This window comes from Gekko japonicus, unplaced genomic scaffold (assembly GCF_001447785.1).
Source record: "Gekko japonicus isolate JY-2015 unplaced genomic scaffold, Gekko_japonicus_V1.1 scaffold52, whole genome shotgun sequence".
In the NCBI taxonomy this organism is placed as follows: domain Eukaryota; kingdom Metazoa; phylum Chordata; class Lepidosauria; order Squamata; family Gekkonidae; genus Gekko; species Gekko japonicus.
The window spans coordinates 1,078,737-1,104,901 of record NW_015168653.1 but is presented as its reverse complement, the minus strand read 5'-3'; the positions used below and the strand labels follow the sequence as shown (position 1 = coordinate 1,104,901).

Genomic DNA, 26,165 nt, shown 5'->3' with positions numbered 1-26,165 from the left:
TAGGGCAGGGGTCTTATGCAGCAAGCTACTACAACATAATAGGGTTGCCAAGTTGAAAAATCGCCACCGTCTGGGAACTGGTGTGCGCACACGTCACCCGGAAGGGACGTTAAGACGCCAGGCACGCTAGGGGCGGGGCCACGACCATCCGAGGGAATACCATAGAGTTTTCCCTCAGATGACCGTGGCCCTGCCCCCAGCGTGCCCAGCGTGGTCGCATCACTTCCGGGTGACACGCACGTCGGGGTGGGGTTCCCCCCCGGGGCCCGATCCGCCGGCGGTGGGGAACGGGCCTCTGGGGCGAGGTTTTCCCTGCTCCCGTGGGGACTTGGGAAGCCTATAACATATACAGAATTTGTTTGATAAATTCATTAAAATGCAACAAGCCTTACTGCCCCCACCTTGATGTCCAAATCTGTATGCATAAACTTGGGCTACATGAAATGAAGCTGGCATGGTGTAGTGGTTAGAGTGTTCATTCAGTATCTGGGAGATAGACCTGACCTGGATAGCCCAGGCTAGCTGTCAAGTCACAACAGACTTATGGCAACCACAGGAAGAGGCTCTCAAGGCAAGTGAAAAGCAGAGGTGGTTTGCCATTGCCTTCTTCTGCAGAGCTTTCCTTGGTGGTCTCCCATCCACGTACTGACCCTGCTCAGCTTCTGAGATCTGATGAGATGCCATCTTCCCTCCCCCTCTGCAGGATCTAACCCACTAAATCAGGAATGATGACCGCATAGAAAGTATAATTGCTAGTACTTTGCTAAGCCAACCAAAATAAAATAAAATAATGGAGTTAGCCTCTTCTATAAAGGTTTATAAAACATTGGAAATGCCCATGCAGTGGAGACCTCGGAGCTTAAAAACCAGTGACAAGACCAGTGAACTTCAGATAGGGGCAACTTTCTACAGTCAGTGCTGCTGGATCTACAGATTTCATTTTGGAATGCTGATTTTGCAAACTGTTTTAGTGTTCATGTGTCACTACCACGATTGTGCCAGCTTGCACCTGGCATCAATATAAACAAAGCTTTGGCAAGGGCTCTTTCCTTTGGGATGGAGACATCTGATTTTCAAGCTGAAAACATGTCACTGTTGTAAGACACTCCAAATAGCCTGGTTTCTTTCTTTCTTTCTTTCTTTCATCTTTTTCTTTTTTTTTTAACCAGTACAGTAAATTAAGCCGCCTTGCATAGTGTTAAATGCTTTGCAAACACCGACTGGAGGCAAGGGGGGAAATGGCAAAAACAAACAAAAACACTTCAATAAATGGTTTGCCCAGCCTTCTCCGAAAGCAAAATAGCAGAAGCTAAATAAGGATGGCGGAGCTTCCTGGAAATACAAAAGACAGAAGGGCAAGATGGAAACGAAGCATGTCTTGGGCCTCTGCCTGCTTTCAGGGAATGCAGTGTGCGAAAAGGACCCACAAATTGCAACGTGCTAATATTGAATGAATTAAAACTACAAAGAAGATGGAACCGACCCCTTCCAAGTTGAGCAGCAGCAAACAGCAAGCAGCTGAAAATATAAATGGACTGAAGAAGCAGACACAGCGACTGCTGTATACGGCATAATTAAAAAGTCTGAATCCTCGAAACTGTTAGACCAGCAACCATGTCAACCTGCTAGATCAGCAGCACAGAAAACATCAAATAAATGGAGCTGAACTGAGCTCTTAGTTCACATGCACAGCAACTGGGAGGGATGCAGTTGGAATAGATTGCAACTCTGCTGGATAGAAGATGTTTTCCTCTCTTCGAGCAATGTTCTGTTCTGCAGCAATCTAAAAATGCTATAAGGGAAGTAGATGAAAATTATATACGAAAACCCACGCTAGGTGTACTTCACAGTGCCATGATCGCAGTATGGAAACATATTGGCATTAGGGACAGAACGTGAGGTCTCGAAATCTCAGCTTTTCGTTTATAAAAAGCTGGTTTGTGCCTCGGAAGAGATGTTTTTAAGGTGTGTGGGAATGGTTGGTAAAATCTGGGTTAGGGCAGACATACCATAGTATATAAGGAGACATCACAGTAGAATCTTCAGCAACAGTAGGAGCCCAGCTGCACAGTTTTCACGATACACAATGTTACACAAAGTATAAATTGCACACTGGATGTATATTCCACTTGCCCCTTCCATAAGATGGCCGTCTGACCATTTTATTTAGCTTTATTTTTTAAAGCAATGTATCTGTGCCTTTTGTCAGCATACCTTTGTTTATTTGTTTGGGAGTAAATGTCTTTGTAGCATCACAGGCATTAGCCAGGTGGCATTAGTGACAGGTGAGCACCCCAGCTCCCGTTAGCACACAGCTGATACAGGATTTGGATTTACACATTTTCTCAGTGAATATTTGCAAAAAGGCTCAGTTTTCTGTAAATTCTCTCCCCATTTATAACACTAGCCCAAAGGCACTGATAATGTTTTGCACTGAACATTGTGGTGTGGGATGGCTGATGTGCAGGTGAAGCCGTAGGACTGGCCGTGGTGGAAATTCAGCTGCCGTCACCTGCATACAAACACTCCTAGGAACAAGCCATGGGGGACAATAACCATGTAAATTTAAGGGGTGGGGGGAGAAAAGCCCAAACTGAGAGCCAGTTTGGTATAGTGGTTAAGTGCACGGACTCTAATCTGGGAGAACCAGGTTTGATTCCCCACTCCTCCACTTGCACCTGCTGGATGACCTTGGACAAGCCATAGTTCTGGCACAGCTGTTCTCTCAAGGACAGTTCTGAAAAGAGTTCTCTCAGCCCCACCTACCTCACAGGGTGCCTGTTGTGGGGTGGGGAAGGGAAAAAAGTTTGTAAGCCACTCTGTGAAGGGCGGGATATAAATCCAATCTCTTCTCTTTTCTTCTTCAACAAAGACTGCTTAGTAAGGTGACTCGGCCATGTAGTTCGCAGCAATCAATTAGGGTTTAATGGAGAATAAGGGATCAATTAAAGGACTGCTGAGCACTCACCTATAAAGCGGCTGGTTTGGGTTGCCTGGTCTCATAGAACAATCCAAGCTGGCAAAGGACTGGAGAAAATGGTGCTCAGTTTCTAGAATAGCTAAATTAATTCATTGACAGAATCAGAGTGGATTCTACTTTTACTATTGGCATTCGCCCTCTGATTAAAATGTCAAGATATTTTTTTCTGCTGATAATACCTAGGTGTAGAAGGGCATTTACAGTTTTAATGGCAAGATACCAAGGTATAGCATTCCCTGACAGATTATGTACCTGCGGTTCAGATCGAATAGATTCTAATTTGACCATATAGTTTTGGATTGTCCTGTATTTTCATATTTAAGATCAGTCTCCCATTACTTGGAGCTGGCTCTGATTCCCTGAATGAGAAAATGTCTTGGTTATTAAGAGATGCAGAAAACTGAGTTACTGTATAAGTGGCCAAACATTTGGCAGCAGTTATAGTGCAGTGTATTTAAAGACCCACCTGCCTGGTTCATTTTACCTGCTGGTGTGCCCCTGTTCATGGCAATGGTCGAAGGAACAGTAATTGGATTGGATTGGATTGGACAGAACCAGGTAATTATGAACTCTGAGGGGAAAATTACATTTCAGTTATTTCTGGATTTTATTCCTGTACAATGCCTAGAATATTATGGGCAATTTTATAAGTAATAATTTTGGGTGATAGCACCAGCAGAGTTACTTTCCTTCCCCCCCCCCCAATTTTGTACCAAACCACAATCAAAACTACAGAACTGGGAGAGGAGAAGTTACGTTTGCACTAAATATGATGAAGGCACTTCTATACTGTTTCCACTGCTAAAAATTTTCTGTCTGTCTCTGCCTTCAGAAGTCAGAGTGGGGTTGATCAAGATTTTGCAGGGGTAAGGAGGAGAATTTCGAGGACCTATGCTGTTTGTTGACCCCCTTCCTAGCAGAAGCTGAGCATATTATCTAAAATAAACAAGTGAATGCAGAATTTCTTGGTTTGCATAATGTTGTACAAGTATGATAGTTCTATTTCCCCCCCAGATATAGCCTTGGCTTAAACCACCTCAAAATGGTTATGAAACATAAATTATGATGATGGCGGCAAGAGAATGGGTCACATCCAGTGTGATTTAGTGGTTAGAGTTCTGAACTCAGTTCTGGGAGACCAAGGTTCAAATCCCCAGTCTGCTACGGAAACTTGCTGGGAGACCTTGGGCATAAGTTACTTCACAGTGTAGTAGTTAGGGATAAAATGGAAGAGAAGGATCTGAACCATCTTTCTCCACAGTGGTGACACAAAGAATGGAGTATAAACAAATTAAAAATTAATACCATAATCTGTGACCATCAGCACCATCAGCTGGATCATGGAATCCAAGTCAACATTTTGAAACTGGGAGGAAGGTTCTGTTGATACTTGAACAAAGTGAAGACCTGGCATAAAGGTCAAGTTAAAACCACCCAAAAAATGGTCAACAGAATTTACATTTCAGCCCTGACCTGGATAGCCCAGGCAAGCCCAATCTTGTCAGATCTGGCAAGTAATTGGAAGGGAGACCTCCAAGGAATACCAGGGCTCAGGACACCGAGGCAGGCACTTCTCTGAAAAACATCCAAGCCCCCAGTAGGGGTCACCAGAAGTCACCATGACTTCCAGACATGCTAGCACACAAAAACACACAAACACATATTTACATTTCTGTCATGATGTAACCAAGCAAAAAGAAAATCAAATAAACAAAAGAAGACGGATAACCTTACCCTGAATGTACATTTTACAACACTGTCGGAAAAGGTGATACAGAGGAAAGGGAGTAGCTTCACTCATCATTGAAAATGAATGATGGTAGCAAGAAAATTAAACAAAACAATTAATGTCACTGCTTTCAAAATAATAAGGTTTAAGTTGTCCCAGGAAAAAGAGAATGGCGGTATTTGACCACCCTGAAATATTTTTTAGCAGAAGAGGTTAACCTTTCTCCAACTGATTTTCAAGGTTTACCCAAGATTTGCAGACCACTTTGGAAGTTAACAGCTTGAATAAGAAACCAGGGGAAGAAAAAGATATTAGAGTGGTTTAAGGTATATTTTACTGACCCTCCCGTTTATTCTTTTATTATTCAGTACCCTCAAACTTTACAGCACTCAGCAGGATTCAGAGCAAGGAGATCACAATGTTTTTGTTTGAGTGATCTGGGAGCCCATTCCCTTTTGAAGGAAAATGTCTTAGGAAGTTTATTTAAGTGTAATGTGCCATGGCATACAAAACGAGTGAGTAGGGAGAGGTGCAAGGTTGGGAGTTTAGATGATAGTAGACCAGCTCTTATGATTTTGCGGGGTTTTATCCACAGAGCAGAAACTTAGTTCTCCAGACTTTGTGGAAACCCCTTGCTGGGTTGTTTCTCAAGCTACCACTGATGCTGGGTTGGCTAGAGTCCACCTTAGAGCAAGAAGACAATGTGGAAAAGCTATAATGAAGAGATAGGTAATAGTTTTAATGCATGGGTTCCAATCTAGAACTGACCTCATTGTGTTCTTCCAAAACTTTTAAGACTCTGTGAAGCTTGAGAAAAAGGACTACTAATGGTTAAACCAGTATTTGATTAATTAGTATATTTGTCTGCTATTTTAATTGTAAAATCAAGAGACAGCCAGGTTCCCCCCACAACTGAGAGGTATATTTATATTATATCTGTCTTCACCCTTAAGGTCATCTGTCTTCACCACAGGCACTGACATAACCCAGTGACATAATGTAGAGACCTAGCAATACTAGCAACAGGTTAACATATCTGTATATTGCTGTATGAAGAGCATAGTTTAAAACTAATGGAAGAGAAACACGTTTATGAGCCTGTGGAGTCAAGGATAACAAAACTAGATAACAAAAATCACTGTAATTCAATATTATTCGATTTCAGAATGCCTCTTGAGAGTGCTCTGTTGAAAATTGGTGTTGGAAAGTGCCATCACAGCTGACTTATGGTGACCCTGTAGGGTTTTCAAGGCAAGAGAGGTACAGAGGAATTTGCCATTGCCTGCCTCTGCATCATGACCCTTGTCTCCAATCCATGTACTAGCCAGGGCTGACCCTGCTTGATTTCTGCAGTCTGACAAGATTGGTCTAGCCTGGGCTATCCAGGTCAGGGGCAGGGCCTGTTGAAATGTATGACTACAGAAATGCCCTCCACCCAAGAGTTCACTCTAATTGTAATGTTTGACTGTGACATGTAACCCTCCTTGAACCACAAGGAAATAAATTTACCTAATCTGTGTGTTTAACATTGAAGAAGCACAACATAAAATGAGTTCATTGACACCTCACAACCATCAGACTAAATAGCCATTTTTAGAATAAATGCTTTTCAGTGTTGTAAAAGTCAGCTATTAACACTAATTATTGTCTTCAGTAGAAAAGTAACTTGCTCTATGACATACTGGAGACTAGTATTGGAAATATTTTGTCCAATAATAAATGATAGGATTGGGAATCCAAGAATGGCACTATTAACTTAGATTCCCCTTATAAGAAAGTAAATATATTTCTTCAGAACCTGTTAGAAGCAGCAAGGATTGTTATGGTGAAGGAGGGGGAGGAGCGTTAGAGTAGCTACAAAAGGATCACGGTTGCTGAGATGGATAAATAAAATAACCTTGCTAGAAATGGAAATTGATTAAGGATATGGACAGACTTTGTGGATGAGACACTATGGGTGCATTCAGACGGGGCATTTATGCTAGTATAGATGCCGGTTGGAATTGGTGTACTTATGGGCGATCACATGGCGAACATCTGCCTTCCATCCCTAACTGTTGCAAACAGCCTTTAAACTGTTGTATTCTGCTACTAGCTCCCCAAGTGGTGGTATCCTGAGTGCACCGGTTCCAGCTGCATTATACCCATCTGATCGCTCTCCGCCAGTGTCTAGCCACTTCCGTTCAGAAGCCCGAGGCTTCCGCTTTTCGGCCGCCATTCTTTTTTTTAGTAGGCGATATGCGCTTGGGCAAAGCTTTGCCCCATTGTTCATAATAATAATTTTAAAATGTGCCTAGTGTAAGGCTTTAGACAAGTCCGGGACCTCACGGAGGCCAGTTTCAGAGTAAAAATTTAAAGGACACACTTTGCGGGACGGGGTGTTCTGCGGCTGCACGAAAATCTCAACTCTGTGGATGGCTGCCTATGCGCATGCGCAAAATGTAAAAGAATTTTTAAAAACTGCCAATGTGTGAACGGGCATATCGCGATGTGCTGCACAGTCAGGAGGTGAGTGTGATCGCGTTTCTTCCAGATCAAACTGCTCCAGTTCCAATCAGAGCAGTTTATGCCGGCTGAAACGGCGCGTCTGAAAATTTGTGGTTTTTTGGGGGGGTGCTCTGTGTTTTTATATGTGCATGTGCTTGGAAATCATGGCAACCTCTGGTGACTGACTGTGTGTGTACCTGGAAGTCATGGTGACCTCTGGTGACTGCCCCTACTGCAGGCCTGGAAGATATTCAGAGAGGGGGCTAAATAAAGCCTGCCCCCGCCTCCTGCCTCTGGTATTTCAAGGAGGTCCCCCATCCAAGCGTTTCCCAGAGTCGACCCTGCATTGCTTCCAAGAACTGAAAAGATCGGGCTTGCCAGGGCTATCCAGGTCAGGGCTGTGGATGAGACACTATTGATTATTTACTGATACTGGAATGCAAACTATGCGTTGCATAAATAGAAGACATCCCCCCCCTTTTCTTTGGCAAGAATCTTAATTTTAAAATGAACTAAAATCAAGGCATGCTTGAACCTAACATTTTCATTGGGCCAATAAAACCAGGAAGAACTTGTCCTCCTTGAACATCACAATTTGAACACTGTCTAACAATAGTGTCCTTGAACATAAGATTTCTATAACCCAGTGAATGGTAGTTGGGGAGTAATTTGTAAGTGTCAATAGCTAGCTTCTGGTCCAGTGATTAAGGCTTTTCTGCACAAATCATAATGATCAGATGGAACAGCTGTTCCTGGACTGTACTACTACAAAGGGCAAGTTGGGGTTGTGTATGGACATGATTGAATTCTCCTGCAAAAAAAGAGGGGGGGGGATAAGCACTCTGCATAGAAACCTACATGTTAGATAGAACATAGCCTAATTTTCTAAGTACAGGAATTTTTGTTGTTTTTAAGGATATGTTTTGTAAAATCTGCAGTTTTCCCACATGACCAGCTGTTTCTGTAGATTAGACCTAAATATTGGATATGTGAGCCGATAATAAAGAAGGTGTCTTTGAGCTTGTTATGGTTCCTGTATCACCGATGAGGAGTTAATCCAGCTACCAGCCCTGTGTATCTGTGTGTTTTCTGGCACTGAGAAGAAGTACTTCTCCAGATCAGAGGATGGTTTCATCTAGGTTCATATAAGAAATGTATGTTTGGTCTTTGTTCAATCCTTTGTGTTATCTCACCTTTAGAAGTCTGGTACAAAATTAAAATTTCTGTTTGTCCAACTGTATCTGTTTCAGGAAGAGCCATTTATTTGACACAGAACACTATGTCAAATTACCCAGGTATGATTTTAAAAGGAGTAGTATATGAACAGAACTGAAATGGGTTGTTTATTGCAGACCAAGGCCTATTATGGGTCCAATACATACATATAAGAAATTACTAAGCACTTGAATAATGGTAAAATAAACACATCTACCATTAATTTTGAACTGCTTCTAAAAACTATAGATAAAAACTATAGTATTATCTTAAACATTTATTATATCCTGCTAGATAGTGAAGATGATAAATTTAAGCTATGTTACAGAAAATGTTAAATACTTATATATGTGACTCTGAAATATTGTATTGTGCATGTGTTTTCACCATGTGTTATGTAAGAAGTTATACAGATAATGGTTATACAGTTCATACCACTTAAGTAAAATATTTCAAAATAATTAGCACAGTTTTTTTGAGATCTTCTCAGGCAAAGACTGATTTTCTTCATATGTAGTGGGAGTACACGATGATCGATACTTTTGGAAATAATTGTTTTTATCATTAAGAAAATAATTGGTTATAAAATATGTGTAGACCTTACCTAATTATGTACATTATCACCGTTACAAATTGGTTTGGAATTTGTTAATGTTCCCAAGATCTTAACTGGCAAACATGGGCACTCTTTTGATCCTCCCACTAGATATGAATTTAAAACAGCTCAGGAGCAAGGTTAAGTTGAGTATTAACAGAATATGTGACTCAGTTTGTAATGAGATGAATATGATTAAGACTAGATGTGTATTTAAGCTGATTAGAAGATCTCCTCTCTTGGGTTTTTAGTCAGTAGTGGGTATCTTTTCTTTATCCCCTAAATGTAGTCCCCTCCCTTATTTCTGTTATAGTTTGTAGTTTTAATAAAAATGCAATAAAAAATTCCCCATTGGGGAGCAAAAAAAAAAAAGTTGAGTGTGGCCCTGGAAGTACCAGAGAGAGTATTGATGACTTGACCAGTGGTAGCAAGAATAGGTATCAACTCACCCATTGCCACCTCCTCTGCCACTGTTTGCTGGATCCAAGCCAGGGACACTAAGCTCAGTCTCAAGTGGAAGTAGCATGAGAGATGGCAATGGCTGAGCCAACGCCCATTACCACCATTAGCAGAGTCTGAGCCAAGTAGACCTTGTGGCACTGTAGGCTTCATGGAGACTCTGTTTGTTCCTGCCCACTAGCAGCCTTCTAGAGTAGTCATTCACTGGAACTGGTATGTTAAAGATCCAATTTGCCTCTTCCTCCAATTCTCTCTGGCTAATGGACTCATGGCAAAACAGCCAAGATGGCTAAATTTACCGATACAGTTTGAGGGAGCAATAATAATCCATATAAAGAACATTTCAGCAATTGTGGAAGACTTTTATTCACTTTACAATGAAATGTATAATCTTGATTTTGTTGTATTGTTTTTTGGTTTGTGCTGCTTTATATATCACATGGTTTGTGAGATGTTTTTGATTAATGCATTTTTAAAAGATGTGAATTCTAAGCAAGTGTAAGACTCACCAGCTGGATTTTTAGTTAGCCTTTCAAACTAACTATCCCAACCCAGTTCCATGATTTAAAGAGGCTTCCCACATTTCCAAGTGCTATGGCAGTAACCTTGCGCTGACTTACACATAAGCCCACAAATTTGCAAGGCTGCCTTCCCACAGAAATCCAAGTCACTTATGGTGTAAACCAAAAAGGAAGAAAGAACTTCTGTGGAACTTCTAGCACCTGGAAGCATTTCACCTCTTAGCAGCAACCAGGTGTTTTTATATATTTCTTTATTAAATCCAACGTTAGGCCACCCTTCCTTGCAAGCAGGGCTCAGGGCAGCTTACATTAGAGCAAACACAATAATAATAATCCATTGTTGTTGTTGTTTAGTTTTACAGTCGAGTCCGACTCTTCACAACCTCATGGACCACATCACGCCAGGCCCTCCTGTCTTCCACCATCCTCCGGAGTTTGCTTAATTTCATGTTTGTTGCATTGATAACACTGTCTAACCATCTCATCCTTTGCCATCCCCTTCTTCTTTTTCCTTCAGTCTTTCCCAGCATCAGGTTCTTCTCCATTGAGTGCTCCCTTCTCATTTGGTGGCCAAAGTATTTGAGCTTCAGCTTCAGTATCTGGCCTTCCAGGGAACAGTCAGGGTTAATTTCTTTTAGGATTGACTGATTCAATCTCCTTGCAGTCCATTAAATAACATTAAAAACTTCTAAAAACAATATATCACTCAAGCTATACATTACATTGCCTAAGATGATGAGACATTTCTGTTCCCACCATCCCCCTCGGTGGAGGGGGTGCGGAGACCTGAGTCCTCAACCTGTCACTGTCCTCAACCTGTCTTGGTACATAACAACAGTTTCTTGCACTGTGTATTTTTTTCCATGCAATTCTGAACTGATGTCATGCTCACACTGATATAGCAAGGGGGATCTGCATAACATACGTAGCCATCCACATGTGAAGCTAATGCATGTTTGGATGCATATCTCCATCTTTATCACGATGCTAATCTGAGACACATTGAATAGGCTGGCTCTGTCTTTTGATGCAAATTATCTACATCCAGAGCCACATGGTGGTTGTTGTTCAATCGCAAAGTCGAGTCTGACTCTTCGTGACCTCATGGACCACATCGTGCCAGGCCCTCCTGTCTTCCACCATCCTCCAGAGTTTGCTGAATTTCATGTTCGTTGCATCGATAACACTGTCTAACCATCTCATCCTTTGCCGTCCCCTTCTTCTTTTACCTTCAATCTTTCTGAGCTTCTCCAGTGAGTGCTTCCTTCTCATTTGGTGGCCAAAGTACTTCAGCTTCAGCTTCAGTATCTGGCCTTCCAGGGAACAGTCAGGGTTGATTTCTTTTAGGAGAGTCCCCTTGCAGTCCAGGGGACTCTCAAGAGTCTTCTCCAGCACCATAATTCAGAAGCATCTATTCTTCGGTGCTCAGCCTTACTTATGGTCCAACTCTCGCAGCCATACATTACTACTGGGAATACCATTGCTTTGACCGTACGGACTTTTGTTGGCAGGGTAATGTCTCTACTACTATTAGTTGCCTATAATGGCAGCGGGATCGGAGTCTTTGGGTTTTACTGCCAGTGTCTATTAATGCAGATTATGATTGTTATTGATGAACTGCTTGGAGGCAAGAATGTTTTAGTGTTCACAACATGGATATTATAGTTCTTACCCATGTGATTTACAGTGAAATGGACAAGTCAGAGTGGAAGAAGACACAAGTGTTTGATAAAGCCATTCTGAAGATAAGGTAGGGGAAGGTTAACTGGTAGCTGTACTTCAGCATCCTTGGGGAATAGAAGAGGTAATTACAGGACAATAAGAAGGTTAACACTTCTTCTCCTGTGTTTGACACAATAGATTGATGTCTCACTTAAAATTATTCCGACAATAACCTGCTGTTGAAGATGGAAGTCGGTTTTGTTCATACTTGTACATTTTTCACTGACATAGCTGAACCGATAAGTTAAGAAGTGGCTATAAATACCTGAAATTCCTTATACAAATAAAAAGCCCAGGAACATGTGAAGAACGTGGCTAGTTTGTCTTTGCTTTTAAGTATTTTAATTTCTGTTACCGACATGGTATAAAGACACATGAAAGAACTTGTTCAAAAATGCCTGTTGCGATTGATGCTATAACATCTTGTAGCTTGTTTTGTACTTACATATCCTAAGCATTTTTGTGAGAATGCCGTATTAGGATATCCTAAGAGTTTTTGTGAGAGTACCATATTAGGATATAAGGAGTGGGCTACACAGCAGTATTTCCTAAATTAAAATAATGTATATTTTACCCTCAAAAACTGTGTTACCCTAAAAAAAAACCCTGCTACCATTTTCTAAGTTAGAAAAGAAAGAAAAAGGAGGGCTTTTCCAGTAGCAGCAAGGAATATCACAGAAGAGCAAAGCTGCACATACACTAAAAGAGATCATTCATACAGAAAATGTCCTATAGGTTTAGAACACAGCCTCCTCCTCATTGTGTGAAGTTACTCACTCAGAGATCTGATAGATGGTACTTCCCTGGTTAAATGTTAAAGGCTTCTATAGATTTTGCCCCATAAGGCAGCCCATAAGATGCACTGTTTTGAATCAACCATTTGAGAGTTCCTGCGGCAGGGTTCCTCTACAGTGTTGTTGATGCCATTATGTCATCATCATGACCAGTGTTCCCTCTAAGTTGAGTTCGTGTGAGCTAGCTCACAGTTTCTTAGCCTCCGGCTCACACATTTTTGTCTTAGCTCAGGAAGGATAACTCCAGAGCGAACTAATTTATGCAGTAGCCAAATCACTCGCTCACAACTTTAATGCCAGTAGCTCACAAAGTAGAATTTTTGCTCACAAGACTCCACAGCTTAGAGGGAACATTGATCATGACATGACATCATGTCAACATCAGCTCGTTCAGACTGGCCAGGAAAATGAATGAACATTCAATTTCCCTGCCTTATGCCAAGCTGCCAAGCAAGAGGTTTCCACAGTATGTGTGGAAGCAAGGAGGTCTCACTGGACCTTTGATATTTTCTTAGCTAGGTTTGTGTTAGCCTCTTGTTCATGAAAATGTAAAGGGAAGATTGTACCATCTTGCATAGTGGGTGGAGAGGAGAATGTGGGGCTGTTCCCTTAGATCCAAATCAGCTATGGCCTGTGCTGAGGTGGGTCTTGCTGGTAGTTTGTGATCACTGTGACCTAAGACATTTGAAGAAGAGCATTTGCAAATTGGGTACTCATTGTGTCCTGGTGTCTTTATTGGGTACATGGCTGCATTTATTTATGGAGGCCTGGATTGGACTACCTGTCACCTTCTGTAATCACTAGATTGGCAACAGGTCCTCTCCAGTACCTTTTGCTCCCTGCTAAATAGTAGTGGATTGAAAGTATGACCTAAATGTCTCCCTGGACATCCTCGGCTTGTTGGGTTTGCTACCCTGTGGGCCTGCAGATCCTTCTCACACTGCACATGTCAATACTGTGTACAATAAAGTGGATGCATTGAAAAAAGTTACAGCAACTTATAGTAGCATTTATTTCGGGGCCAAAGGCAATCATGAAACTGCAAACCAAGACTTTCCAAATTTTAAAGCTTTTTAAAAAAGCATTGTTCAAATTACAGCGAGATTCAGACTACCACAATAGTTTGCTTGCATGCAGACTAAGCCTAATGCAGGCAGGGAAACACTACAGATAGAGTGTGGCTTTTAGATACTATTGTTTTGATGTAAGATCTGTCAGAGGGAGATATAGGGAGAGGCTCTGGCTCAGTGGTAGAGCATCTGCTTTGTATGCAATAGGCCCACAGCATCTCCACTCAAAAGGATCAGTTAGCAGGTGATGTGAAAGACCTCGACCCAAGACCCTGACGAGCCACTGTGAGTCAGAGCAGACAAGATCGACCTTGAGAGAACTGTGATCTGGCCCTGTCTAAGGCAGATTCGTGTGTTGGTATTGTAACGGAGCAGCTACAAAACGAAATCTTTCAGAGTAACCTTGTGTGCTACCAAAGAGCTATGCAAATTTGTATTATTTCCAGAATTCATTTCTCAGGGCCAAGCTAAATGCTACAAAGAATATGGGACTACAGCTGCAAACATCCCCTTTCCAAAGTCAGCCACACTTCATGTCCTGAGATGATTACGATCTTTTCCCTCTTCCCACTCTACTCAACAGCTCTGTATCTCTTGCCTGCCATTTTTGCTCTCAGTACTCTGGCTTTGATTATTTTAAAAGAAAAAGTATATAGCAAATGAAAAATTGTATGAAACGTATTCCTCTGGGTGATTAAAACAAGAGAAATAAGAGGAGAGGTTATTGTTAAAACTAAAAAGGGAATTGTTTTAATCTGGTGGCAGTTTTATTAAATTTACAAAGACCACCTATTTAACTATTACTGAACAGCATTCACAATCATAAAAGTTTTTTTGTTCGGAAAAGGAAAAGATGAACAGAAGAATGAGGACGTTGTTTCTTTTCACTGAGGCAAGATTTCCAAGTTCAGTGCTGAATAGTTCCTCTTCTGAATATTCGTCCAGAATATATAACGAATAGCCATTACAAACTGTGCTTTGTTACAAATTTCATGGAACAAAATTGATAAACCCATTGTTTTGCATTGATCTCCCCTTCCCTTTAGCTTCTTTAATTATCTGTTCTGGTCCTGTTCTCAGCTGGAAACCTGAAACAAAAATGACCTGCCCATTTAGACACGTCTGGGAAGGAGTCACAGCCTATAAAAGAAGTTCAAGTTCTTCCCTCTTGGCACAAACGAATCATACCAGAGAAATGACCCTTCTTAGGAAATCTGTGGGCTGATTTTGACAAAGAGTATGAAATCCAGTAGATGGTGGAACTCAGTATAGATAAGAGACAAAAGCATCGGCAGTGTCAGTCTGCATAAACAAACCACTACAGGGGCCTAACATTAAATCATAATTGCATGTTTTATCATGTCAGTTCTGTCACAAAACAGCTAACTCTGACTGCTACTACAGTAATTAATTTTCTACTGCCATGTGAAATGTATGGAGTTACCCTTAATGATCAAGCAGAAGCTACAATCTGCTTGCCAGAGTACTAGATCAGATTTTTTAAAAAGAGTATTTCGTGAATTGAAAGGTCCTGTAATTACAGGTGTGGGTTGGTGCTTTGTTCAACAGTTTGAGTTTAGGATTTCATTCAGTTAGACAATGAAACACATTACTTTATTATTTTTAGCCCTTTTAATGTGTGAAGCGCTTTATGATCCTTATCACATTCATCCTGCAAAAAGCCATGTGATACAGATTTTAAAAAACAAACCAACCAGCAAGTATGCATTTATTTACACAGGTGTGTGTTTTCTCTGTAGAGTTCGGAACATTTTTATGATTAATTGCATAATCAAGGTGCCGGCATAAATTCAAAAGTCCCTTTAGAAAATCATGATCAATAGTGACATCTTTCTCAAGCCATTTTCTGATTAAAGTTGTGTGTTTTATTTTGCTTTTTTGATTCTCACAACCTCCTTCTAATTCAAAGGTTTCTCCAGCATCATAACTTTTTTTAAGGGTATTAATTCAGATATTTTGACTTTGAAGCAATGCCATTATTTCAGGTATTTGTTGGGGGGGAGGGTTATACTTGGTAGTTTTCTAAAGTCTAAGGGGCTTTCACTTTCTTCCTCCAGTCTGTATTATGCCTGCCTTATCCTATCCGACAGTAGAATTGAGACCACTCTAATCCCTAGAAGTTTGGAACTAATGAACTAACTGCTGCGCTGCTGCCACGGAGCTTGGTCCCAAGCTATACTGTACTTCACACTCGATTTATTCTCCAGATGGCGAGTCTCTGCAGCCCCGCTGCGAGGGACCACCTCTTCCACTGGAGTGTAAAAGTGGACGGATGTTGTTTTCTTTGCAGATTTGATAATTCAGAGCTAGCAACTTGTGAAGATGATTAGTTATTAGCTTTAATGGATGCCAGTTGAACCAACTGCACGCATATTCTCTTCTTTAATTTCAGTGTCTGTTCATTGTGGTGATGCTTGATTTATCAGCAGTGCCTGTGTCGGTGAATTTGCTGCCTTTCCTCCATGTGGAAACGGAAGTCACAGTGCTCCCAAGCTTGTCATCAATTCAGAGTTAAATATTAAAATGGAGGCAGTAATGTGATTATTGGCATCGGTTTACATCTTTAAGCATCCCTTAGAACAGATTATAAATAAACATTCTATCTCATTAATCTATGACAGTACTTTCATTAGAATCCGCATCTCCCTTTTTCTCTACCTCCACGTTCGTTCTGTGCCAAGTCAATATGGAATCTAGATGCTAATTTTCACAGGCTCATCCCAATTAATTTATGTTGCAATGATCTGACCTGCTGAATGAACCATTTCCACTGAATATTTATCTGTTTAGACAAGTTACAGTTCTAACTTTAAATACATATTTTAACTGTGTCGAAAGGGGTTTTGGATTCTCCATGGAGTTTGCAGCATGCATGTTGGGGGGGATGTTCTTATGATATATTGAAAAAAATGCAAACTAGTTTAATTCAGATCTGAAACTTGCGTATACATGATGTACAGCTATTAGTGACCTACTGCAAGAAGATCTGCCAGCATTAGTAGACAAGCAAAAAGATAATTGCTCATTTGCATATATACATTTAAATATATGCAAATTCTAAATTGCTTATTGACTAGTATTGATGCTACATTTGAGTAAAAACCTATAAAACTGATAAAAAGCTGATATAAAACTGACCAAATATAAATATAATATAATAGATGACCCTGACGGTCCCTTCCAACTGTATGATTCTGTGATTATGTAAGAATAGAGTTTCTTTGCTATTTATACCTGTATCTGACCATTCCTGTAGCAGGCTAGCAAAGCATATTTGGGGGTCTATCATGCCTGACAATACTAAGGTAGAAGGGCCAGTGTTCAAATTCCGCTTACAGCAGCTTCATGTTTCAATGTGACTGATCCAGGGTCATAAGCCAATGTAGTGTAGTGGTTAGGGTGTTGGATTAGGAGTGGCCCAGAGAATATCAAATTCTAATCCGGCTTCTGCCATGGAACTCCCTAACAGTGCAATCCTAAAGACAGTTTCCTGGAAGTAAACCCTATTGAATAGACCGTAGTAGAATTCAGAGTAGACCTGCTTAGGATTGCTCTCTCTAAGGTACCTTGGGCCAGTCACTATTTCTCAAACTAATCTATGTGAAGATAAAGTGAGGAAGAATGATAGACTTTATCCTGGGTTCCTGAAATGAAGGGCGGGATAAAAAATAAAATAAAATAGGTAGTTCTCCAGGAATTTTCTAGGAATTTCTTCCTCACATCCAGTTCCTAATCATATTTTTAAAGAAATGAATTCCACTTGTTTTGGAGGACATCTTTCCAAGTGTTTATCATCTTGATCTCACAACTGCTTCCCCAGTGTCCACAGCTGCTCTATCCACTCTGAGGAAGCTGTCCTCAACATTACACTGAATGGGGACAGGCTTGTGTGTAGGGGAACGTAATATGTGCAGCGGAGCTCCTTTTCTTACCAAAGGATTGGAGCATAAATAGGTACAAAAACACATTCTGGCTTTTTCTTAGCAAGAAGGATCAAGTTTAGATTTATGGTGTAAAATATTTCCTAAGTAAGTTTACCAAAATATATATAAGTTTGCAAGCCGTCACTGTTTTCATATGCTAGAAGCAGCTTCTTTATGAAAAGGATGTAGTTATGGTGACAGAAACTCCCCCCAAAAAAGGAAGAATGCCCTATTCAAGGTTACAAAGGAATATAGTCTCTCTTCCTCTCCCCTGTCTCTTTTTTATTTATATGAAGAGTCCATATTCCTGGACTTAATGGGAAGTTCAAGAACATTGAAAGTTTGGTAAAGTAATGTTAGAATGTGGCTGGAATGCATTCTTGTGTGGACTTTTTCACATTCATTGTATAATTATCCCACTTAAATGCTCTATAATTGACTGATCTGTGAGCAGAGAGGAGAATGTCAGAAACAGTACAGGATCCAAATCTTGTATGCTAAGCGTATCTGGAGCTTACAGGATCTTGTGACTATAGTTTAAAAACAAATCATAGTTTATGATCCACAAGAAAGAGTATTCATTGTGTGAAGAGTTCCAGTGTGATTGTTGTTGTTGCTCCTAAGAAATGTTCTTTTGCATTAAACAGACACAGCTAAATTGTAGTGGTTGTAAGAAAACCTATTCTCCACCCAACAGATGGCCAGAGTGTCTTATCTCTCACAGTAACACATTTTTCTATTGAAATATGGAGCGGGGGAAATAACATAGTTGCTGGTTGGTTATTTTGAGCCTTGTAGAAGAGGATGGATATATTTGGTTTATGAAAATTTGTCAGAACAACACTGAGGCAGAAAACCTCTTCTTAGATTGAACCACATTAGACTCGTTTGGGGCTCCCTTGATTTAATATTCCTATAAAAATTATTTTGGCCACATCAAATTTTATCAGGGATGTAATGTTTGATCAGTTACTAGGTTAGATTAATTAATTGAATGCTTTTGATCAACTAAAAGGTTGCTCCGATTAAGAAGAGGAGGAGGAGGAGATTGGATTTATACCCCGCCCTTCACTCGGAGTCTCAGAGCGGCTTACAATTTCCTTTCCCTTCCCCTCCCCACAAGAGACACCCTGTGAGGTAGGTGGGGCTGAGAGAGCTCTGAGAGAAACTGCTCTTTCAAGAACAGCTCTGACAGAACTATGGCTTGCCCAAGGTGATCCAGCAGCTGTGTGTGGAAGAGTGGGGAATCAAACCCAGTTCTCCCAGATTAGAGTCCGCACACTTAACCACTACACCAAACTGGCTCTCAACAGGACAACTTTAAAAAAAATTATTTTGAATGCCAGGACATTTAAAAAACTGGAGAAGGCAGGCGCCATCTTAGAAGATGCATTCTCTCCTGTGTGGCAGAGGAAGAGGAATGCCTCTTCTGTGATGGTTTCTGCTGTGACATGCCTGCATAATCTAAAATCCAAGTAGGCAAAATGCTCTTCAGAACTATTGGTTTAACTCATATGCAAATTAATGCAGATATAGTCAATTAATTAATAAGAGAAAATGACAATCCATTATGTGACTAACAGTGCCATCCTACGCAGAATTACGCCATTAAGTCCATTGGATTCTTCAAAGGGTGTAACTGTTCAGGATTCCTTTAATTGGATGACACCTTTGACATGTTAATTTTCTTATGTGCAGGGAATATTTTCATAAAGAGGATGAGGCATGAATTTACCAATTCTACCTGAACTAGGCTTGACTGTTTTATATGGAGCAGTACCTAGAAAAGCATCTGTTGCCCTTGTGGGCAAAGGAGATATTGGGAGACTGCTTGAAGATCGACTGGACAGGTGCATGTGTAAATGCTGGTATTTTAGAGCTCTGCATTGTAGTGTCATTTTGGGGCTCAGTGCTTCCTTAGTGAGCAATACAACGGGACTTTTTTTTGTTTGTTTTCGTTATTGCCGAGCAGAATAGTGTATATTTGACTCTGTTGTGTTCTGCACTAGTTTGGTGGATATCTTGCCTCAGCAAAAATGTGCATGGATGTTCTTCTGCCAAATAAGATGCCCCCTTCTGTGCAACTGTGATTTCACAATACAATTTTGAGAGCCTAGAAGGGGGTTACTTATGTGCCACATCACAAGGTGTTTGTTTAAAGGAATCTAAAGTTGAAGGTTTCAAATGAAGGTCTCCCTCATACAGCCCCAGTATGCCATAATATACAACATCGCTATGTCTGCATGTGAGACCTTTTACCTTTCTCTATCCATCAGATAGATACATATTAAAGCCTGCATTTGGGAATACACAGGTGGTGATTGTTTCGAGTGTCATTAACTTTCTGTCTCTTTCACAGTTGCTGAGGAGGGGCCATTGCTTTCTTCTGGCTAAACTTATCCTAATTATTGGTCTCGTAAATCAGTATATCATATGAAACTGGTTTTGGAGACCTTCCCCTGATCAGTTCTGACAACTGTAAGCTACTGTTTCCTCACACTGTTTAACTCAGACCACATTTTGTAACCTTTTCTGCCTTTACACACATGTATTTTATCCATCTGGTTTGAATCTAATGTTTTGCATTGTCTCACTGATTTCGTTTTGTTCTAGATGCTGTCTTTGGTGATTTTTTTCCCTCCTCCCATAGTATGCCTGTTCCTTTAATGTGTTTTTTGAGTCAAATACCTACATATTGTTAAAGCCGCTACCCTCCCGATCTCTCTCCCTTAAAACATTCATCAGTCAGAAGCTTTAAAGTTTTACTACTACTATAAAAACTCTTCACAAATGAAATTGCTTTTGATAAGTGTTCATTTTGACAATGAGAATTTGTTAAGGGCTGTTGCCAAGTCGAAGGAATTTTTGTTTTGAAACTGAAATTGGCAGGAAGCAGAGACTCCCAAGTGCTTGTTTATATTCTGTCTGTGTTTCTATTTTATTTCAGCCCAATAAAAGTGTTTCATTTTCAGCAAAGTACTTCCTTATAAAGAAAACAAAATATTCATAGATATTCACTTTACTTCAATGTTTTCATAGAAAATGTGTCTACCTGAGAAGGTGTGTGTTATTTTTTAAGTTGCCTCAGGAAATAGGATGTATGTAAATTCTGAATTATTTTGGATTACTGGGTATTCTTTGTCCCCATGAGTTTTCCCGCTCTTTATTTGTACTTTAATGGAAAGGTTAACAGAATCCCAAAGAAGACACATGCTCTTCAGTCCATACATGAACATTGTTACCTCATAATAGACAAGTAAATACCAACAGTGATATGGCTGCTTATGTGAAAATATATTGGATTAAACATTCTGTTATTTTTGAAAATCTTTCAAATTTTCATTTTGAAAACAACTCCATTTTTGGCATGTATACTAGACTCTTTGTAATCATGTAAATGTGAACATATTCTCTTCAAAACTGTTGCACTATTTGTATCTCATTATATCTTTTGAAAATGAATGTTGAAGAAATAAAGCTTATTAAAATTAAAAGAGTATAAAGCTTATATTTTTAAAAAATTAAGACACAGTGTTGCAGCTTTGTTTTTAAAGGTAGTCACAAATATCTATCTGGTTGGTTGATTAAGTTTGTATTTAAATGCAGAGTTAGATTTATCTCCCTTTTTTAATTTAGGCAGAAGCACGAACAACTACTGTAAAAACACTTGAAAGACTTGAGTTTGGCCAGATGGAAAAGTGTGTAAGGATCAATTCAGTGTCCAGTGGTCTTGCTGAAGAAGACATGAAGATCATTTTTGGGTCCAGCATTCTTCCTACCAGTCTGATGCTACCTAAAGTTGAAAATGTAGAAGAAATAAGATGGGTGAGCGCATAAAGGAATTTTCCTTACCACAGCTTTAGTAGAAGGCCTTTGTCTAATTTTGAATGAGTCTTGGGGACTAGTGAGGCATATTTGCAATTGGCTACAAAACTATATTTCAAAGAGCAATACTTCTGTGAGAAGAGTTATGGATTGGAACTGCATGCAGAATGCATGCCACGTATTTTTAATTTTACAAAAATTACTCTGTTATATACTGTTTTAATAAGCTGTGACCTCACTCATTCAAACTAAACATGGTTAAGATTTGACCTCCATTTCCATTATAGTAAAAGTCAACTGACTCTCAGTTAAATGCTTGGCGTACATAGAAGTTTTTGGAAAGTGTGGATAGAAGGAGAAAAACATTTTAGCAACATATGAAAAATTATGGTGAGGAAGAGAAGTAAAGGTCACTCCTTAGGGCAACTAGAAGAACAAACAGGAAGCTTTTAACTAGTGTTTTTAATTAGCGCAGATATTATTTCCTGTCCAGTTCTCTGTTTCTTCCTTTTTAATTGCTGACAGGTGTGTTTGTGTTTCATGACTGACTTTTCAGCCAATAAAAACCTGAAATGTAAATGGTTGGCATGTCAGATTACTTAAGAAAACTTTGAAATAGGCCTAATTATGCTATTTTTGTTTTAATTGTTAAGAAGGGACATGTTTTATTTCGTGATACCAGTATTTCTGGGAAATACCTCTAAAGTAGTAAAAATTCATTCTGATGTTTCATCATTTGAAGAAGCCTGAGAGCCCAAAGAGTCTCTCTGTATAAGGTCCATGAAGAAAAATAAATCTGGTAACGTCTAACCCATGGTCACATTTAACGCCAACCAACCTTTGTACAGAGATATTACTGAATTTAAAAACTAAACCGCTACTTTTCTACATAGTTGGCCCTTAGTTTGTCTATCCTTGAAAGGATAATACTTTTTTTTTTGTGCTAACAATTAATTTAATTGAAGCTGAAAGCTTGCTGGTTATACAGGAAAGCAACAAAGAGTCCTGTGACATCTTAAAAGCTAACAAATTTATTGTGCTACCGGCTTGTGGAAGGCAAGATTCACTAGACTCTTTGCTGTTTTTGCTACTGCAGGCTAAAAGTTATTCTTCTGGAATTTGATGGTTCTGAATATTTATGTTCTGTTCCAGTCAATTATTTGGTTTTAACAAAGATGGTTTACCTTGACATCAGATCTTCAAGCTTCCCCCCCCACACACACAAACACCATTATTTGGACATGAGAAGGATGCCCCAGTCTTCTCCTCTCTCATTTTGATTTTTAACACTTTTTTCTTTTGAAAATAAGTTAACTTTGTCTTATATCACCTCACTGCATTTATTTCTCTCAAACCTTTCCAACCCGAGGATGCACGTTCAGTTATGCTATCTGCTTTTGTTTTAAAGCTGGCTAGCATAGTGGCAGGCTTTTTTTTTTGGGGCTATTTATTTTTCCACCCTTCATTTTTATTTATGTGAAGCATAAAACCTGGAGACTGAGGCCCAACTAAAAGATGGGCTTACTTGTTTTCTTTTGTGTGAGAATCTCCTGCTTTCCTTTTGTCCCTAGTATGGGTACTTGTTTGACTGGCATGGCTTATTGGACTATAACAAGCATAACTCTCCCTTCTTTGTCATGGGACAATTCTCCCACAAATCCTGAACAGTGGGCATTCTTCCCAACACACTATCGGGTGTGCACTGGAATTGAAAGAATTGCTAAGGCCTGCTACTTCATCCCCTCCCCAATCTTTGTTTTTTGCCCCCTCCTCCTTTTTTCCATCCCCTCTCACTGAAATGAACACTTTACCAAGCCGGAAACATTTAATCGTCTCCTTTTGAAAAAAATTAATTGAAACTTCTCCACTAGTTGCCTTTTGTATTTGGTGCTAATAACCATTTTTATTTTTTTTAAAAAAATCAAATAAAGAAGATGGGGGGGGTGATATTGATGAAAAGCTTCCCATCTTACCTTCCCAATGAGATGCAGTAAAATAAAGATTGAGATAAATAAAATAGATTGATGGTGGGGGCTTTTTGGTTTTCTTAAAGGGCTTAGCACACAAAGGGGTCGCCATTTAAAATTTCATTTCAGGTCATAGCCCGTTTATACCAGCTAGCTTGTTAAAATGAGCTAGAGCGGAATGGCGTGCTGAAATTGTTTTATTATTGCAGTTTTGTGGGGTTTTTTTAATTAATCAGAACTAACTGAAGTGTCACTCCTCAGTTGCTTTGCATGGCATTCTTCGTGAAATCAAACTGCAGATTTCTCTTTTTAATTCCTCGTACTCTGTGGCTATCGTATGATTTGACAGGCTGTGTGCCGACGACGGTGACGATACACATTTAAAAAAAAGGAGGGTGTACATTTTCTTTCCTTGCAGAAAGGCGTGATTTATTTTGGCCTAATGTAAAGTTACTGCAAATTGGTTGGAAGCTTTTTAAAGATTTCAGTGATTAGATTTCCCTTTCTTTTGGGGAGGGGTGGAGTGGGGGGGGGGCTAAAAGGGGAAATAACACCTCTAATCCAGCTTCTGGAAAATAGGCTGCCAGCTTCTAAAATGAGTTTCCTTTCTATTAGTCAGAATATTATGCTAAGCCTTAAGCATTAGTTTTTTATGTTGCCATAGCAGCCTTATTCCTGCAGGGTTGTGACCTGTGATGATTACAGTACAAAGCTTATAGGGTCTTGAAACCCCCTTTGAAGATGAAAAGTCTTTGATGGTTTATATTTATGCAAATCTCTTAGATATGATTTACCCAACTGAGACTGAATGGAGAGATGATTAAAATTCTCTTTTCCTTTGATACCCATTAATGGTTAAATATTCCTTAAATGTAAAATTGGTGTATGGGTTTTCCCCCCCTTTCTTTATTGACTAAAATTTCTTTAACATGTCTGTGAAATGTTTATCTCCCAACATATTACTAGATCTAGAAAGACATAATAGATTTACAATATACAGAGGTAGTTTCCTTCGCCCCCCCTCCCTTTCCCTTTTTGAAAGAGAGTGGGGGGGGGAATCTATGCAAGGGCTTTTGTATATTTCCAGATGATAGATTTTGGAATTTGGGCTACCCCACCGGCGGCTCAGAGCTAGCTGTGAACTGGTCTCATGGAAAAAATTGGAGAGCTTTGGTCTTCAAAGAATTAAACTTCCTTTTTAAGACCCTTCCTAGGTAAGCTAAAAATTATGAAGAAAGGACCCCCAGAACAAAGGGTAACAGTGCCGTAATGAATAATGTGGGTGCCACTTTGGAGGAACATTCACAGCCATGTCAGTGTCAGACATGAAACAAAACAGAATGTCAGGTATATCAATACTGCTTTGTTTTTCAAGAGCCTGCTGATTTGCATTTAACTAAGTCAGGGTGATAGGTGTTAGACAAATATTTTTGCAACTAAACCTTTCCACTTCAAAATATACAGTAATGCTGGCATTCTAAATGATAGGCCTATACGAACAGACCTCTTCCAGAGCTTGGTGGGTTTTGTTTTGTTTTGTTTTCTCATTAGCACTCTGGCTTTGTTTATTCTGTTTGGTTGCATTTCACACCAGTGCAAAGTTTAGAAAGACATACTGTTTTATAGATATTTGCAGGAGGACAAATCCTGATAATATTTCCCCTCCTCTCCTCCATTTGCTCTGTTTTTAGTTTACAGAGAAATTTGCAGACCACACAAAAGGCCGAACACTTGTAGAACCAATGCATTTCATCCCTTTTGTGGAAACAGCGATGGGGCTGCTCAATTTTAAGGTAAGCATCAATGTAGTTTAGCTAATACTTCTGCATAAAGTTGTCAATTTTTCATTGATAGGCAAGTAACTGGGGGGGGGGCATTCTAAAAAACATATTCTAAAAAATGTGTTAGGTTTATTTCTTAGTTTATATAAAGGCATTCGTTATCCGTAAAATTAATTGAAATATCAGTTTCCCCTACCACAGACAATCCTACATAACAATTCTCTACTAATATCAGTTCTTTGGGGATTTCCAATAAAAAACCTATATCCCTTGAGCTCCAAATAGATATAATGGTGTTTAATATCTTAGCAGCTAACCTGATAATGAATAAATAATAACCGGGGTGTGTGTGGATGTACATGCTTGTGTGTGTAGTCTCACATCTTGAGAAATCACTTTTGCATTTCACAAAATGTTACAATTAAAAAAAAATTATGTTCCATGATGGCAACAGTTTTTTTAAAAACACCAGACTTGAGATTTCCTATTACCCAGTATAGGGGGGAAATGGCATTAAAATGTTGGAACTCTCTTCCATCTGCCCTGTAAAAATGTTATTTCAGCCCCCCACCCCATCCATCCTTACAATGTGGCTTGATGTTGATCAGATGCATGGAAATAGCCGCCTACTTTTGGCATCCCGCCTGTATGTTTCTGTGGAGGAAAGATATAAACAATGATGAAATTGAAACGAGAGTGCAGGCCTAGGCTATGCCAAGGTTTCCTGGGAAAGTTTTGTGTTATTAGGTGGAACTGCTGGGAGCCACTTGTGGCTACCATGTTAATAACCTGTTCTTTTCCAAAATGCCTCCAAATTTTTTTCAGCTGAAATGTGCTGGATTGGTAATGATATATGTTCCTGCTTAGTAGGAGTCTGTGTCTTAGTATGATCTTCTCTTTCTTTACTGAACTTCTCCCCTCAGACTGCAAAGGAAGACTCATAAGTTATGAATATAAAATCTCAACTAATATTCCATATTCCAGGTAACCCATAATGAATCACAATGCAGCCCTACTACATAGGGAGATTTACAGTTTCCATAACAATATTAAACAAAAGCAAATCAGATGAACTG

The 26,165-nt window shown here is 39.7% G+C and overlaps 1 protein-coding gene across 1 annotated transcript in view; it reads left to right on the top strand.

The window, feature by feature from the left end:
• Positions 1–26,165, top strand: part of CLYBL (citrate lyase beta like) — a 163,650-nt gene that overhangs the window by 116,254 nt on the left and 21,231 nt on the right. The window contains exons 3-4 of the mRNA XM_015415095.1: positions 21,153–21,341; positions 25,000–25,101. Of these exons, the coding sequence (XP_015270581.1) occupies positions 21,153–21,341; positions 25,000–25,101 (291 nt within the window). The remainder of the gene's footprint in view (positions 1–21,152; positions 21,342–24,999; positions 25,102–26,165) is intronic.